The sequence below is a fragment of the Trifolium pratense genome, linkage group LG4 (genome assembly GCF_020283565.1).
Source record: "Trifolium pratense cultivar HEN17-A07 linkage group LG4, ARS_RC_1.1, whole genome shotgun sequence".
NCBI lineage: Eukaryota > Viridiplantae > Streptophyta > Magnoliopsida > Fabales > Fabaceae > Trifolium > Trifolium pratense.
In genome coordinates this window covers 30157980-30173176 of record NC_060062.1, presented here as the reverse complement: position 1 = coordinate 30173176, position 15197 = coordinate 30157980, and the positions used below count along the sequence as shown (strand labels likewise).

The 15197-nt window shown below is 34.9% G+C and overlaps 1 protein-coding gene across 2 annotated transcripts; it reads right to left on the bottom strand.

Moving 5' to 3' along the window:
* Nucleotides 1-5815: 5815 nt before the first annotated feature.
* On the bottom strand, nucleotides 5816-9872 carry LOC123881845 (putative disease resistance protein RGA4). 2 transcript variants are annotated; one of them, XM_045930591.1, is made up of 4 exons: nucleotides 6708-9872; nucleotides 6400-6470; nucleotides 6130-6177; nucleotides 5816-6051 (listed from the first exon to the last, which is right to left on the bottom strand). In XM_045930591.1, exon 1 carries the CDS (start codon nucleotides 9811-9813, stop codon nucleotides 6757-6759), a length of 3057 nt encoding a protein of 1018 aa, XP_045786547.1. In that variant the 5' UTR covers nucleotides 9814-9872; the 3' UTR covers nucleotides 5816-6051; nucleotides 6130-6177; nucleotides 6400-6470; nucleotides 6708-6756. The 2 variants fall into 2 exon arrangements, with proteins under 2 accessions (XP_045786547.1, XP_045786546.1); XM_045930590.1 differs by lacking the exon at nucleotides 6130-6177.
* Nucleotides 9873-15197: the final 5325 nt, after the last annotated feature.

Here is a 15197-nt window from a genome sequence, read left to right as displayed (position 1 = left end):
AAGTAGTTGGATGAGATTTAGGATATTGGAGGTAGATTGATACATAAATGGCTGTATGAGTCCCTATATATAAATGGTAGACCACTGACGGATTTGAAATAAATATTGTATAGAGTTAATAATCAGATATAGATCATATTCGAATTGGGTGGTAGAGCACTGACGGATTTGAAATAAATGTTGTATAGAGTTAATTATCAGATAAAGATGAGATTCGAATTGGATGGTAGACCACTGACGGATTTGAAATAAATATGGTGGGGTTGGTACTACACTGACATAATGATAGCATACAATACCAAATGCTAGTTGGTTCAGTGATGATTGGCGCTGAACTTGGTAGGGAGGACCACGGTTCGATCCCCCACAACTGCATTTGGGAGGGGACTGAAACCACTTGATGCCAGAACTCACCCCGAACTCTGGACTACTAGGGCCCCTTCCCGTAGGAACCAGAGGGTGAAAACCAAAAAAATAAATAATAATAGCATACAATAATGATAACATACAATAATTTAAAACAAACACTACACTGACATAAATCAACGCAATAAAATTAAAGCAAACACTACACTGACATATTCAAACACAATAAAATTAAAGCAAACACTACACTAACATATTCAAACACAATAATTAAAGCAAACACTACAGACAAATACTTGCTTGAAATTAATTATCAAATAGTTGTTAGGCCAACTTTTTCAATATATTTTTCTTCTGGTCATCAAGATGCTCGTCAGAACTTAACCGTACATACAATTTCATTTTCTCCAATTGGTTAGCCTCTTGTTGCATCAATGCTATCTTGTCCAATTGTTCAATCTGTTTCTCCCTTAATTGTTTGTATTTAGCCCCTTCTTTGTCCACCACCTCCGAGGAAGCTTCTTTGCTTTTCTTTTTACCCTTTTTTTTAGCTGCCTCCCTACCCTTAGGACAAGAACTAGATCCTACAGAGTTTGAGTCACATGCATCACTCTCGTGAGATCTCTTAGATCCACTACTTCTTGAGCCAGTATTTCCTCCAAATTGACTACTATAACGTGGCTGATCACAGAGAGCTTGTCATTTTGTCATTAAAGTGAATTGAACATTCTTCCCACATGCGTATATTTCCTGCGCTTTTGCCAAAACATCATTCTCGGACCAATCGCTTGTTTGCAAACTCCTAGCGGCCTCATAAGCGCCAATCCGTTTACCCAGTATTTTGTTCATATAATTAAAACAGTTTCGGCATGTAGCTCCATCACGCGGAGAATCGAATGAGCAATGCTCATTACAATAGTCAACAATTTTACCCCAATATGTATCACCATTCTAGTTTCTCCCAACAACACTGCTTGTTCCAAATTTAATCCACCTAATAATTAGCACCAAATTTTGATCAGTGTTCCATGTTGGTTGATGGTTTTTCTTGCTCTTAGAAGTTGAATCATCTGAATTTGGAGTGACTTCATTAGCAATAGTTATTTGTGTTGAAAATTCGGGAAAAGTTAGGTGTACCACCACTCGGAAAATTTTCATTCACCATTGGCATATAACCATTAAACGGGGGTGGTTGAGATGGATTTCTCAGCATAGATCCATAATATGATAAAAGTTTGGAACAAAGGATGACTGGTTGAAATTTGGTGCTAAACCAAAATTAGGTATGTTTTGAGGATGTTGGTTGAAAAATTGATTTGGATTTTGATAATTGTTGGGATGATTAGAAGAATTTTGGGTGTTGAAGTGATTATTGGGATCCATTTCACTAAAAAAAGACTAATACTTCAAGATTATAGAGAAGGACAACATTCAATGACTATATGTCTAAGATTTTGTAAGCAAAACAAGCATTTTGGAAGACAACTCAGTTTATCACAATTTGTGTAAGTTGTAAATTAAGTCCGGCAACGTTTCTATGTCAAGGGAATAAAGTTCCAAATACCTTAAACGAATTAAACTCCCTAGTGACGGTGCATGGATAAATGATGTGCATAAAACCCGAAAAAAAATGGTTTGTCAGGAAGTACTGATTTTTTTCTTTCAGGATATCGGTTCAACCGGAAAAATATGTTCGCAAGGATTCAACTTTTTTGAAGGCACCCTCATTGATTGAAAGAAATGCTCAAGAGTGAAGAAAAAGAGGAACTGAAATGGAAACAGTGAAAGTGAGTGAGAAAGAAAGGTTGGGATTTATTTATAGTACGTGCAAATGTGAACATATATAGAGAACTGGTTTGATTATCGCTCTTATCTCAAAGGAGAAACATACTTGATATATATGGCTGAGCATTGAGCAACTACTATATGGTAAATTAATTACATATCAAGCTGTAAATTTAAAAGATATATTGTAAACTATTATGCAAGTAGTTGGTAAACTTAACGGAACCATTGTTTTTAGAAAGAATAAGTGGATTGTTCTTATTTCATTAATTCACTAAGATCTGTATAACTAAGAGAATTCCTATTATTGTCTTAATGGGTGCTTTATTTTGTATAAGCTGATGCATCTCCTAGTGATACCCTTGACAACACCTCTCCTAATACTTTGCCTACCTTGCATTAGAAAGCCACCAGAATTTCCAAACCACCATCCATCCTATTTACAAAATTACAATTGTAATAATGTTGCCTATCACTCAACATTTTCTCACCAGTAGCAAAGTTGACTAAAGAAAGATTACTTTTGTCTATTGCAGTGCAGCCCCTTTAAAATGGACATTCCTTCAATTAGATATCAACAACGCTTTCTTAAATGATGACCTACCCAAAGAAGTCTACATGAAACTGCCTCCAGGGTATCCAATCAAGGATAGTAATCTAGTCTGCAAACTCACAAAGTCCTTGTATGGTCTTAGACAGGCTTCCAGACAGTGGTTTCATAAATTTAGCTCTACCATTGCTCAATTGGGTTTTGCAAAATCATATGCAGATAATTCTTTGTATTCAATGACCTCAGGTGTTGATCTGGTCATTTTATTAGTGTATGTAGATGACATTATTTTGACTGGTCCAAACCAGAAACTTATTCAGCAAGTGCAACATTCATTGGAAGAAAAATTCAAGTTAAAAGCGATACATCTATGCCAAAGAAAATACACACTGCAACTCCTTCAAGATACAGGGTTCATATCCTCCAAACCTTTTCCCATTCCCATGGATTCCAATCTTCACCTCAATGCCACTGACAGGACTAACTTAACTATCAGATGTCAACATGTACCGAAGATTTATAGGAAGGCTCATGTACCCCACCATTTCAAGGCCAGATATCACCTTTGCTGTGAACAAACTGATTCAGTTCATTGCTTCTCCTAGAACTCCTCATTTGCAGGTTGCTCACAACCTTCTACAATATCAAAAAGGGTCACCAGGAGAAGGGTTATTCTTCCTTGCCACTTCCTCTTTCAAACTAAATTCCTATGTTGATTGGGGCTCTTGTCAAGTTCCTCGAAAGTCCACCACTGGTTTTTGTCTTTTTTTAGGAAATTCCCTTACAGCTTAGAAGTAAAAAAAAAAGCCAACAGTCTCACGTTATTCAGCTGAATATAGGGCGCTTTTGCATTGACGGCTTCTACACGTTTTTGAGGTCACCATCCCTTCAGTTATGGTTTACTGTGACAGCAAAGCTAGTATTCAGCTTGCCAGCAATCCACTTAGTCACGAACTTTCTAAACATGTAGACATTGATGTGCACTTCATTCGTGAATATGTTCAAACCGGTTTCCTAAAGTTGATACATGTATCCTCAGCAAACCAGCTTGCAGATGCTCTCACGCATTGCCTCGGGTTCCTTTCCTTTCCATTATGCGCAAGTTAGGCATTTTAGATATTTATCTGCCAACTTGAAGAAGGCTATTATTAGAGTAACCAATTCTTAGTTTGTATTTTTTTTATCAATGTTCTTAGTTAAAGTTATACGTTAGTTAGCTTTCATTTAGGTTTAAAAATAAAACAGATGTAGTATTTATTCGCTATCTATGATTAGCCCGTATGAGTTGTTTGAAATACACTTTTTAAAAATAAAACAAAAAGGACCAATTTCAGATTTCTTAAGATAATTCAAGAGTACAATGTACCAAAACAATAAATTCAAGAGTAAATAAAAGCAGATGTAGTATTTATTTTTCTACTTTATATTTAATGATAGTAAAGGGAAGAGACGATATTTGATATATGTCACCTACATCTTATGTTGAAGACGTTTTCGAGTGTTGTACACATGTCTGTGTGTAAGGAACTAACAGAATAAGCCTAATACACATCTAAGGAATCTGATAAAGATTGGTGGTTTGAATGTCTCTGTAACGGATAAATAGATTCTAGGGACGAAACCGATAGAATCAAGTCTCAAAGTAGGAATTCTAACGAATTGAATAGAATTCGGTACAAATGAGAAATGTAAAGATAAATTGAGACTTGTTTTTAGAGAGAAGAATATAATTGTTCATTCATTCATTGATTGCTTTTTCAAAGTGAGGCACAATACCTTTAAATACAACCCTGAGGGCTAAAATAGTAAAATGACATAAGATAAATTATTATTTAAAATAAACTATTAATTGATACTTAATTCCTGTCACAGTCTCTTCTCTTAGGTAACCATTTTATCAGAGCAGTATGCAGGTGCTATTGCAACACACATGAATGCTAGGAGAATTCCTGGAGCCCCTATTTACAATGCAAAAAGGCATATCCCCTTGTTGACCAATCAATCAAATTTTAGATTGGATAATCCGCTGCAGAGTTGGTAATTAAATTGATTGAAAGTGGGATTGGTCGCAAATTTCACTAGTTGTTACAGGTATGTCTAAAGGTGCAAAATTCTGTTTCGAACAACTCTATATTTCTGCATAACTACTAGGTTCATTTATGACTAATAATAGAATTTGCAGTGAAGTGTTAAATATTAAAATTGGTGCTATACATACAGTATTATACACAATAATCTTAAGTTGGAAGAATAACTAATTAATTGAACAAAGTAGTTACCATTTATGAGAATCCTATAGTTTCACCTTTTGCCACCACCACACTTATCTCAAAATGGCTCCAACCGGAAGAAAAATAACATAGGAATAGGACTATACAAATAATGATGATTTACTGAATGAATTCACTAAAATTGCAACATTACAAATAATCAGGCATCTAAAGATCTTTCTATATTTACTCAACCATTTTTAATACCTCAAACAACTCACCTTGCACAAAATATTTAAAACCATCTAAATTGCAAAATTCTAGTTTCAATCTAATAATTTAATTGATTCATATCAACCTGTAAATTTAAAAGATGGTAAATTATTATGCAAGTAGTTAGTAATCAAGTACCTTAAGGTTGCTCTTTTCTGCACACAGGCAGCATAAATGGTTGAAGCTAGTAGCAGACCAAGACACAGAAGAATTTTATTCCAAAGAGGTAATCAAGTACATTAAGGTGGTTGGAGATCTTTTCTGCACTCAACACAAACATGGCAGACGATGATGATGCCTATATAATTATTTGTAGTAAGCTGCAAGGATCTTGGTTCTACTAGATCAAGATCTTGGATTTGAGCCTTATAAATGAGAATAATAGATGCAGAGACAGCTTTACCATATATATGTTCGACATGTTCGTGCAGATCGAGTCAAAGCTGTCAAGGTTTAATATGTCTTTTAGATACTGAAAATTAAACGATAATTTACAATGTATTTATCTGTTTTCTTCAATAAATCTTTGTAATGCTATGTTATACTAACTGATATATCCATGAAAAAATAGATTAATAAAAAAAAGTAGATCTATCAAAGTTGTGTCAATACAAATTACAGAAAACCCAAGGAAATAAATGGATAACTAACAATCATTGAAACAATGAGGAGACTGTAAAATCAAATACATAGTGTAAACCAAAGGAAATTGTTTCTGGTTTATATATAGAGCACAATTTCCTGACAAGAAGTTGCGAATCTTATTTTCCATAACAAAGCACATTTTGAGAATTTTTGGAGCACCTCAATCAACTAATATCTTAAGAACTTCCACTGCGGAGCATGACACACAAAAACAAGTGATTCCTGCACACAGAAAAACTAAAATGAGAAAATAATATGGTCATAATAAGGACATGCAGGGAAGAGAGAAAACTAACTTACCCCTTCTTACATTCTTCAATGTACTGAAAGTGAATATTAGGATCCTCTCTAAACAATACAAAGTAAAAAGACAAAATTATAAAAACTAAAAAGAACAAGAAAAAGGTTAATCCCTCACAGGCTTTGAATTGGTAAGAACAACTTGCTTCTCAGAATATTCCTTAGTAGCAGATTTTATAGCAGTAAAATTCAATATTAAAAGCTAAACAAAGTAATTTATTTGAAAAAGAAAATGCTTATGTTAAAAACATATGAGTCCTGAAACATTACCTGCACAATTATTTGTATATTTGCACAAAGGATTATTCATGGGAAAAGGTTCCGACGAATTCAACAAAAGCCTGAAAATGTTTGGAAAGGAAACCCAGTCAATTGAGAACTTGAAATCAAAAGATGTGTATTTAAATGACATAATAATATAGAAAAGACAGATAAGAAGCTTCAGAAAAGACATGCCTTCTAACAAAGTTGAGAAAACAGTTACAATTAAAACTAAACATGATATAAGTAAATTTCAATTCCTCAAAAAGAAAGAGATGTCCAGTTACTAAAATCAAAAGAAAGTATAGAGAGGCTACCAGTTTTGGTGGAAACGTGACAATCCTCTTCAAATTAGAAGCAACACCATCATCGCCGCACAATCTTCACTTTTGGAATATGTGCAATCTTGTACCAGTCCTCCCCTATTCCCTCCTTGCATCTTTCCTCTAATGTTGCACATCCAATAATATCCAGAACCTCAAGAGAAGTTAGGTTTCGAATACCCTCTGGCAAGCATCGTAATTCTTTACAATAAGAAATCTGTAGAGATCGAAGGGATTGTAGACTTTCCCAAATTAGCTCTGGAAAAGACTCAAGCTCATGGCAGCAAGAGATACTCATATGCTCCAAAGCTAGGTTAAAGGGTTCATTTGGTAACTCCTTCAATTTTGAGAATCCAAATATTTCTAGAGTTTGAAGAAAAGTAAGGTTTGTGAACATCCCCTCTGGGAAGGATGTTATTCCTTCATCGCCTCCTAAAAGGCTAAGAGTGGTAAGACTGCAGAAGGTAGAAATTGACCTCAGCAACTCCTCATTGTTACATTCATCGGCACAAAGGTGTTTAAGAGATGGAAGACATGGTAGTCCAAGTTTAGGGCAAGAGTTGATTAACATATGAGAAAGACAAGGAAATGCCTCCCCTCTTTCCACTTTCAATAACCCCTCTATGTTTGGTAAGTTCGATAAATAGAGTTCCTGCAGAGATTGGAACCCTATACCATCGTGAGACTCATCATCCAAGTATTTAAGACTAACCATATTGTTTAATTCCAGTTTTTTTAAAGATTGTAAGTTACCAATTAACGGAAGCCGCACACAGTTCATGCAATCCCAAAGTTTAAGAGAAACTAAATTACTAAGAAAGCTTATCCAACTTGGTAACAATAATCCTTCATAGTAATCTATTTGTAACCTCTTGAGATTTGAGTGAGGTTGAAGCACTTCAAGTAGTTGTTCAGCATTAATAGCAGAGGTCTTTGTAGATTCATCACTTCTTATTTTCCATGACAACTGTAATACTCGAAGGTCTTTTTTACACATCAAATTGGCCTCTTGAGCTTCAGCTAAACTGCCAACATTATTTAAGCCTTCAATACTCAGTTCTCCACCTAGGTTTAGATCACGTAACTCTGCCAAGCTATTACCTTTCTCTAAACTAACAATGTATAAACTTAATGTTCTTAAGCAAGATATTTTTCCAATGTTTGGAAACAAGCTAGACAGGGAATCACAAAAATCAACGACTAAATGTCTAAGATTTTGTAAGCAAACCAAGCGTTTTGGAAGACAACTCAGTTTATGACAACCTATTATTTTCAAGATTTCTATTTTTTGTAAGTTGTAAATTGAGTCGGGCAACGTTTCAATGTCAAGGGAACGAAGTTCCAAATACCTTAAATGAATTAAACTCCCTAGTGACGGTGCATGGATAAAGGATGTGCGCAAAACCCGAAGAAAACAGTTTGTTGGGAAGTAATGATGGTTTTTTTTAGGATATGGGTTCAACTGAAAAAATGTTCGCAAGGATTCAACTTTTTTGAAGGCTCCCTTATCGATTGATAACAAGTCATCAGAGTGAACACTTATGTGGTGTGTGCTTTTTGACAAGCTAGTCATGTTGGCATCCTCCAAATACAAACATTCTTGCCCCATTATTGATTGAGCAAGATCATGGACAAGATCATGCATCTTGAATGACATGTCTCCAGCATATCCATCCATCATAATGTCTTGAAAGAATGATTTTTGGCACAATTCATTCCACATCATGTGGCCAATATCTTCAACCTCCAAATTTTTCCTAGATGAAATAAATCCATGAGCCATCCAAAGATGAATCAGTTCTTCCTTCAACATTATTGTATCTTTGGGAAATATAGCACAAAAAGCAAAACATTGCTTTAAGGTCGGCGTTAAATAAGAATAGCTTAATGTCAAGGCTGGCAAAACATAATTGTCACTCGGTGGATCCCAAAGTCCGCTTTCTTTAATTTCAAGCCATTCTTTTTCTGCATACCTTGAGCGCATTAGACCTCCCAATGCTTGTGCAGCGAGAGGCAACCCCCTGCACTTTTTCGCTATCTCCTTGCCTATTTCCACAAGCTCTACTAGTTCTTCTCTGTCAATTCCAAATGCATATTGTTTGAATAACAACCAACATTCATTTTCAGAGAGACCAGATAAATAATGAGCTTGACATGTTCCCGTGATTGATGCGACAACCTCATCACGAGTGGAAACTAAACAAGAACTACCTTTGGATCCACTGGACAACACTGATTTCAACTGGTTCCATTTCTCCTGGCTCAATCCGAATTTCAGTTCTGCATTTTTGTTCCAAACATCATCTAAAACAAGTAAAAATCTTTTACCTTGCAAAAGTTCCTGCACCTTTCTTTGTATTACATTTAAATCCAAGACATCACACTTCTCACATTTGATAGATTCTATAATGGAACATAGAATTCTCTTGATCGAGAAAGATTCAGAAACACAAACCCATATCTTTGTATCAAAATTGGTGGTACTCACCCTTTGATCATTGTAGACCAATTGAGCGAGAGTTGTTTTTCCAACACCACCTAAGCCAACAATGGGATAGACGGAAAGAGAGTTAGAGTCCCTCCTCGCTTGGTTGAGAAGAAACTCGACAATCTTCTCTTTATCATCTTCTCGTCCGTATACTTTGGGTTCAGCAATAATTGAGCTGGTTTGACGCCATTCAGCCACTTCGACTGTCATTTCCTTGGCAGTAACACCCTGTTGTAGAAGAAACTTGTTCTTCCTGTCAGCAATTTCATCGAATCTGCTTGTAATTTCTTTCAACCTGTTTCCAATGTTATGGCGGAAAATGATATTCTTTGGTTTGAAACAAGATAAGCCCTTAAGTCGATTGGATTGAATGGAACACTCGTCAAGGACATCATCGAGCACATATACAGCATCTTTGAGTTGTTGTAGCCATACCTTAATAGAGTGGTCTGTGAGTTGTTTCTTCTCAGCATCTTCAAGAACAGCCTTGATCAGATCTAAGTTGTTTGATAGCTTTTGAGCCTTTGAACTGATTCTAGAAATGGTTGAAAATTCATTTTGAAGCAGAGATATCAAATTCTCAAACGCAACTCCAATTAAAGCATCAGCCATTTTTTGAGAAAAAGAAAGAATTGAAAAGATGAATTGTGAGGTGAATGGAATGGTAGCAAGTCAGCAAATTAAATAGCAAGTTGGTGGGAAAATATAAAGAAACATCCGCGAAGGCATTATTGGGTAGGGTTGGGTCCATCACTTATTTTATTCATTTAAGTGGTGAGAGTGAGACTGTGAGTACAAAAGCATGTGAACACAGTACTAATAAAATATAAAGGAGAATAATGCAATGAAGAGTAAGAGAAGCAACAATGCAATTTTCAATGGAAAATTGTGTAGAAACATCCAAGAAGCCACGATGCAATTTTAAATATTTGAATACAATTTTGACTAATTAAATTAATATATTGTGTTTTTATGATTACTTGCTTCTGAGGCTTAGGAGAATCTGTAATTCTTTCAACATTTGTTATAGATGGATTTTTAAATGTTTGGTCTATCATTAAATTGTTTTTTGGAGGTAATTAATTAACATTATAATATCCTGAAAACAAAAAATGATCGGAATTTGTGAGGTGGTTTCTTTATTCAAATCATTTAATTGCAATACAACATCATAATACTAATCTGAATATAATATGTATAACAACCAAAAGGTCGAGTTAGATCCAACTCTCAAATTTTAAGAGTTAATACAATATAAAATCCACTTGTTCTGGTGCACTGTATTATGCATTCAGTGGTGGGAGTACTATACTAAGTCATGTGAACACATAGTTTTTCTGTTCTTTTTTCTTTTCAATGATCTATTAAACACAGAACAAGTATGAAACAATATGCCCTTAAACACAGAACTAGAAAACATTGATTTAGTGGCAGAATTTTTCCGTCACAAAAGTCCTAATTTCCGCTAGTAACTACACATTTAGTGGCAGAATCAATCTTCCAATAAAACCAGAGCACCGGTAAATTTACTGACTGAGAATTCCGCCAGTAACTTCGTCCAAAAGTGTACTGCAAAACGCCTTTAACTTATTGGCAGAAACATCCGTCAGTAAGTGTACTATTACTTTGTGGCGAAAATATATAACTCTGATCTTTAAATATAAGCCGTCTGATCTCAATCAAACGGTTCTGATTTCAGTGACTGCATGTGCAGTCAAGGGTGCTGACTGCACTCCAGGTCCCTAATCTGATCACATCAGATCAGATCTCGTAAAAGCATACTAGAAAGGGATTTGGATTCTGTGAAGTCGACTGCATGCAGTCAGTAGATTTGGACCGTCTGATCAAGATCAGACGGCTCAGATTTTAAGGTCAGATTTTAATTATAAAATCTGATTTTAAAACCTGAACCGTCCGATAGATCGGGCGGTTTATATGTGGCCAATTGCACTGCAGTCAGTATATGTGTGAATTCACTGAATCCATATCCTACTAGAAAGCGAACGCCTTATACAACATTTGCTTTCTACAAAGTGAAACATAATAGTCGGTAAAAGGAAAAAAATAAACTAGGATCGATGGAAATATGGACTTGCCTCTTGTTTGATGCTTTGTTCCTTACTTGTTAGGTGATTTCGATCAACAATGACCAACAACTTCTTGATTTTGTTGATTTTTCCCGTTTTGAGAGGGGTTTTTGCAAATTTTGCAAATTGTTCAAATAAGGGTGAAGAAGGTGGGACATGCCTTATATAAGAGCCTCGTTCGCATTCCAGACATCAAATGGTTATAATTAGTTCGCATACATCGAACGTGTTTTTCTCCATAATTCCATGGGGGGTGGGCTACGGTTAATGTGCATAAGCCTTTTCTTATGTATGGTGCATAAGTCATTCACAGTCATCAGATGATTTTACACGTGTAATAATCATAACGGAAGAACTTTCTATTTTTGCTTGCTCAATTTCGGCCACATTTTATATGTGATTCGATCACCGATTTCGAAAACTAATACCGGAAACATTCATAAAATCGAACGACGATCAAAACCGTATAAAGAACGTCGAGTTTCGTTGATTGTTGAGGGAGAACGAATTGAGTCGACGAACCGGGTCGTCGACCCGTTTCTGCAGAAAATGGGTGGGGAAGATGATGAACAGTGACGCGCCTCCACGCCCACTCTCACTGGCGGCGCGTGGGGGCGCGTGCGGTGGCAAGGAGACTCCAAATATTTTTATTGTTTTTACAGAAAAATAATAATTCTGGGAATTTTGGGACCAGTTAGGTATTTTTCTGAGACCTGGAACTATTTTTAGTTAATTAAATGAGGTAAATATGCTTTTATAAATATCAGGTATTAATAAAATGTTCCCAAAATTTTATTTAGGGTATTTTGAATTATTTGGAACGGTTGGGGATACCTCACTCTCTCTGGTTTTATATCGTCTTAAAAATTTAAATTTATTTCACAATTAATTAAGTTGATTTAAAATATGTACTTTCGTCGATAAATTAAAATCAATTTAATTGGGTTGGGGTACTGATAAGAGGAGTGGTAGGCTTTTGTTTTGAGAGAGTGAATGACTAATTGATTGTCGGAGTACATCTAAAACTATTAAGTACATCGAATAATTTTGTAGAACAACTCTTTGAAACCATTCCACAGCAAAAATGGATTCATACCGTTATACACTGAAACTATTAGTCTAGTTAAATGGTTTCATGGCGTTATACACCGAAACCATTATTATAGTTAAATGGTTTTATATGAGCATTAGTGCCAATATGTTATATGATGACAAAATTAGCAAGTGTACTAACTTATCGTTAAGTAATAAAATTTATAAAGTTCGTATCCGCAGGGATTGTTCCAATCTCGACAAAACAATTGTATCGTATTTAGGACGTAAATAAAAAGGGGGTATGCTTGGCATATATTTGGTTTTCAGACAGTAATCTAAAGAGATGATTTTTAATAAAGATTAACGGATGATTAGAATTTTCGATTCACTTCCTCTTCATGATTTGGTAAATGCGGTCCTAGGCTTCCTCTTCACTCTTATTGTCACGATGAATTAACTAAATAGTTCAGATCAGTGTTAATGACTAAGAACCCTTTTCCATAAAAATAATTCCCTAATGTCTTAGGTCAATTCAAATTCATAGAAAGATTTATGCACGTTAATTCTATTTATCATAGTACAATAATCCGATATCTCTAAAACGACTATTGACCAAACAATTATTTCAGATTCAGGTTTCAAAAGTTATGGTTAGTAATCATTCGATTCCTAAATTCAATTCATAAATTCGTCAATTCATAAAAAGCATTAAGGGCAGAAATAACTGAATAACAATAATACTAAAAAGGTCCCAAGGATCCTCAACAATTTACATGGTTCAAATCAATTCAAGGAAGATCATCTACTAATTCTAATCAATAGAGACTTAGTTACTCATAATTAATTTAATAAGCAACATAGAGTGATCAAGAGAGAAAATAAACCAAGAAGCTATGTTGTTGTATCTGCCGTTCTATCACTTCCGTTCCTTCTCCAAAAGCCTGCGTGATTCCGCCTTTTTTTCTTCCTCTGCTGCTGTGCGTGATGCCTTATATATATTATCCATGAAACCTAATGTTTTCTTTTAGCCACATAAGCCAATCACAATTTTACTTTCTTTTTGGGCCAGCAAACCGTTTTTCTTCTTTTCTTGGGCTAATATTGTACTACATGTCATATATTTAACACATGCTAAATAATATAAAATATAAAATTAAATATTATTTGCAACTCTTCTATTTGGCAACGGTTGATTGTGTGATCGATCGTCCCATAATTCTTCATAAAATCTTCAATTCTTGGTAGCTAATAATCGTGCCATGATGTTGATGAGTTGCGGTGTGATTTTTCCAGAAATTTGCCCGTTTTGTAATTTATCTTCAAATTCTTTGTGATGTATCAACTCTTGCTAGAATCATCTCTAAACCATGTAATTATATCTAAAAACTTATTAAAATACTATAAAATTGCTACTCAAAACATAGAATGACAGACTGTCATTACAACCCCAAACTTGAACTGTTACTTGTCCTCAAGTGACATGCCTGTCAAAACAAAACGGTCAGGGAATTAACAAATTAATTTGAATGATAAAAATCTCATAAATTTTTTTTCTTCATCCGGCGATAGAACCACCGGTCTTAACTTCAGTGATTCTGCTCAATCAGCACTCTGACATCTAAGACTTCAATCAGATTCAGTCCAATGACCGTTCCCCACGATGTCCAAGTTCAACCTTATCTCTCACTCACCATTTCACTCAATTTGACAGGGTATTCACTCCATCAACATGCAAATGCTATTTTACCATAAGCTTGAAAAAATTCTAAACGTCAATCAAAGTAAATACATAACACACATTTTTGAGGTCTTGAAGGTTATAACCTGGCTTGGGTAAATGGTGGGATAATTTTGGAAAAAGTAGGCTAAATTGGAGTTAGATATCCACTACTATTCCTTGTTAAAGAATTACCATTACGGGATCTCAATTCATTGTTAATCAGGTACTTAGAGAACTTATTTTTCAATTTTTTTTTTAAGATGCCATTATTTTTCATGCTTAAATGGCTCTTTATTATTTTTTTATTCTTTTTTAAGAAACTCAATTATTTTTTTAGAGTCTCTATTATTCTCTCTTTTTTTTTTTTCAAGTTCTCTAGTACCCCTACCCCAAACTTAAGATGTTGCTAATTCCAGAAGCAACCCCAAACTTAAAATGATGTCATGACAAGGAAATTTAAAGCTTCTACCTAACTCCAAGGAGGGCAAACAGATAAAAATTTTCAGATCAAAAAGGCTTATAATTTGGTATGTCACCGAAAGAAAAGAGGAATATTTTTTTTTTTTTGGCTCAAAATGGTTTAGCAACGGATAAATAATAACGGGGTAGCTTGAAAAGGCTCAGAACACCAAACAAATGTGCCTCTATGTGTGTAAATGCAAAACCAATCAACAGTATAGAATAGTCGCAAGTTCTAGAAAATATACAAAGCATGGATACACTCATAAGATGTGAAAGAAAATGGTATACCGTGGAATTTATTTGGCTCAATATGCTCACCAGCTGAGGTATCTGAAGTTGAACTAGTACACCGTGCAAAACTCCATCTTTCCTATTCATCTCTTTGTCTCTTGAACCATCGCGCTTTCATGAGCAGTCACACGTCAGTTATTCTTTTATGTGCAAGTCTAAGAGATTCTCATCATGCAAATTCAGGTGTTAACACACTGACAATTCTGTAAAGACATAAAAACATTCAACTTGATAATAAACAAAGTAAAAAAAGGATGAAACGTAGGGGATTGTCAGCAAACAACGACCATGACTGACTCTTTTTTTTTTGAAAAATTAAAGACTGAAAAAAAAAAAAAAAAACATATCTGATGGGTTGCCTCCCATTAAGCGCTTCTTTACCGTCATTAGCTTGACTCATC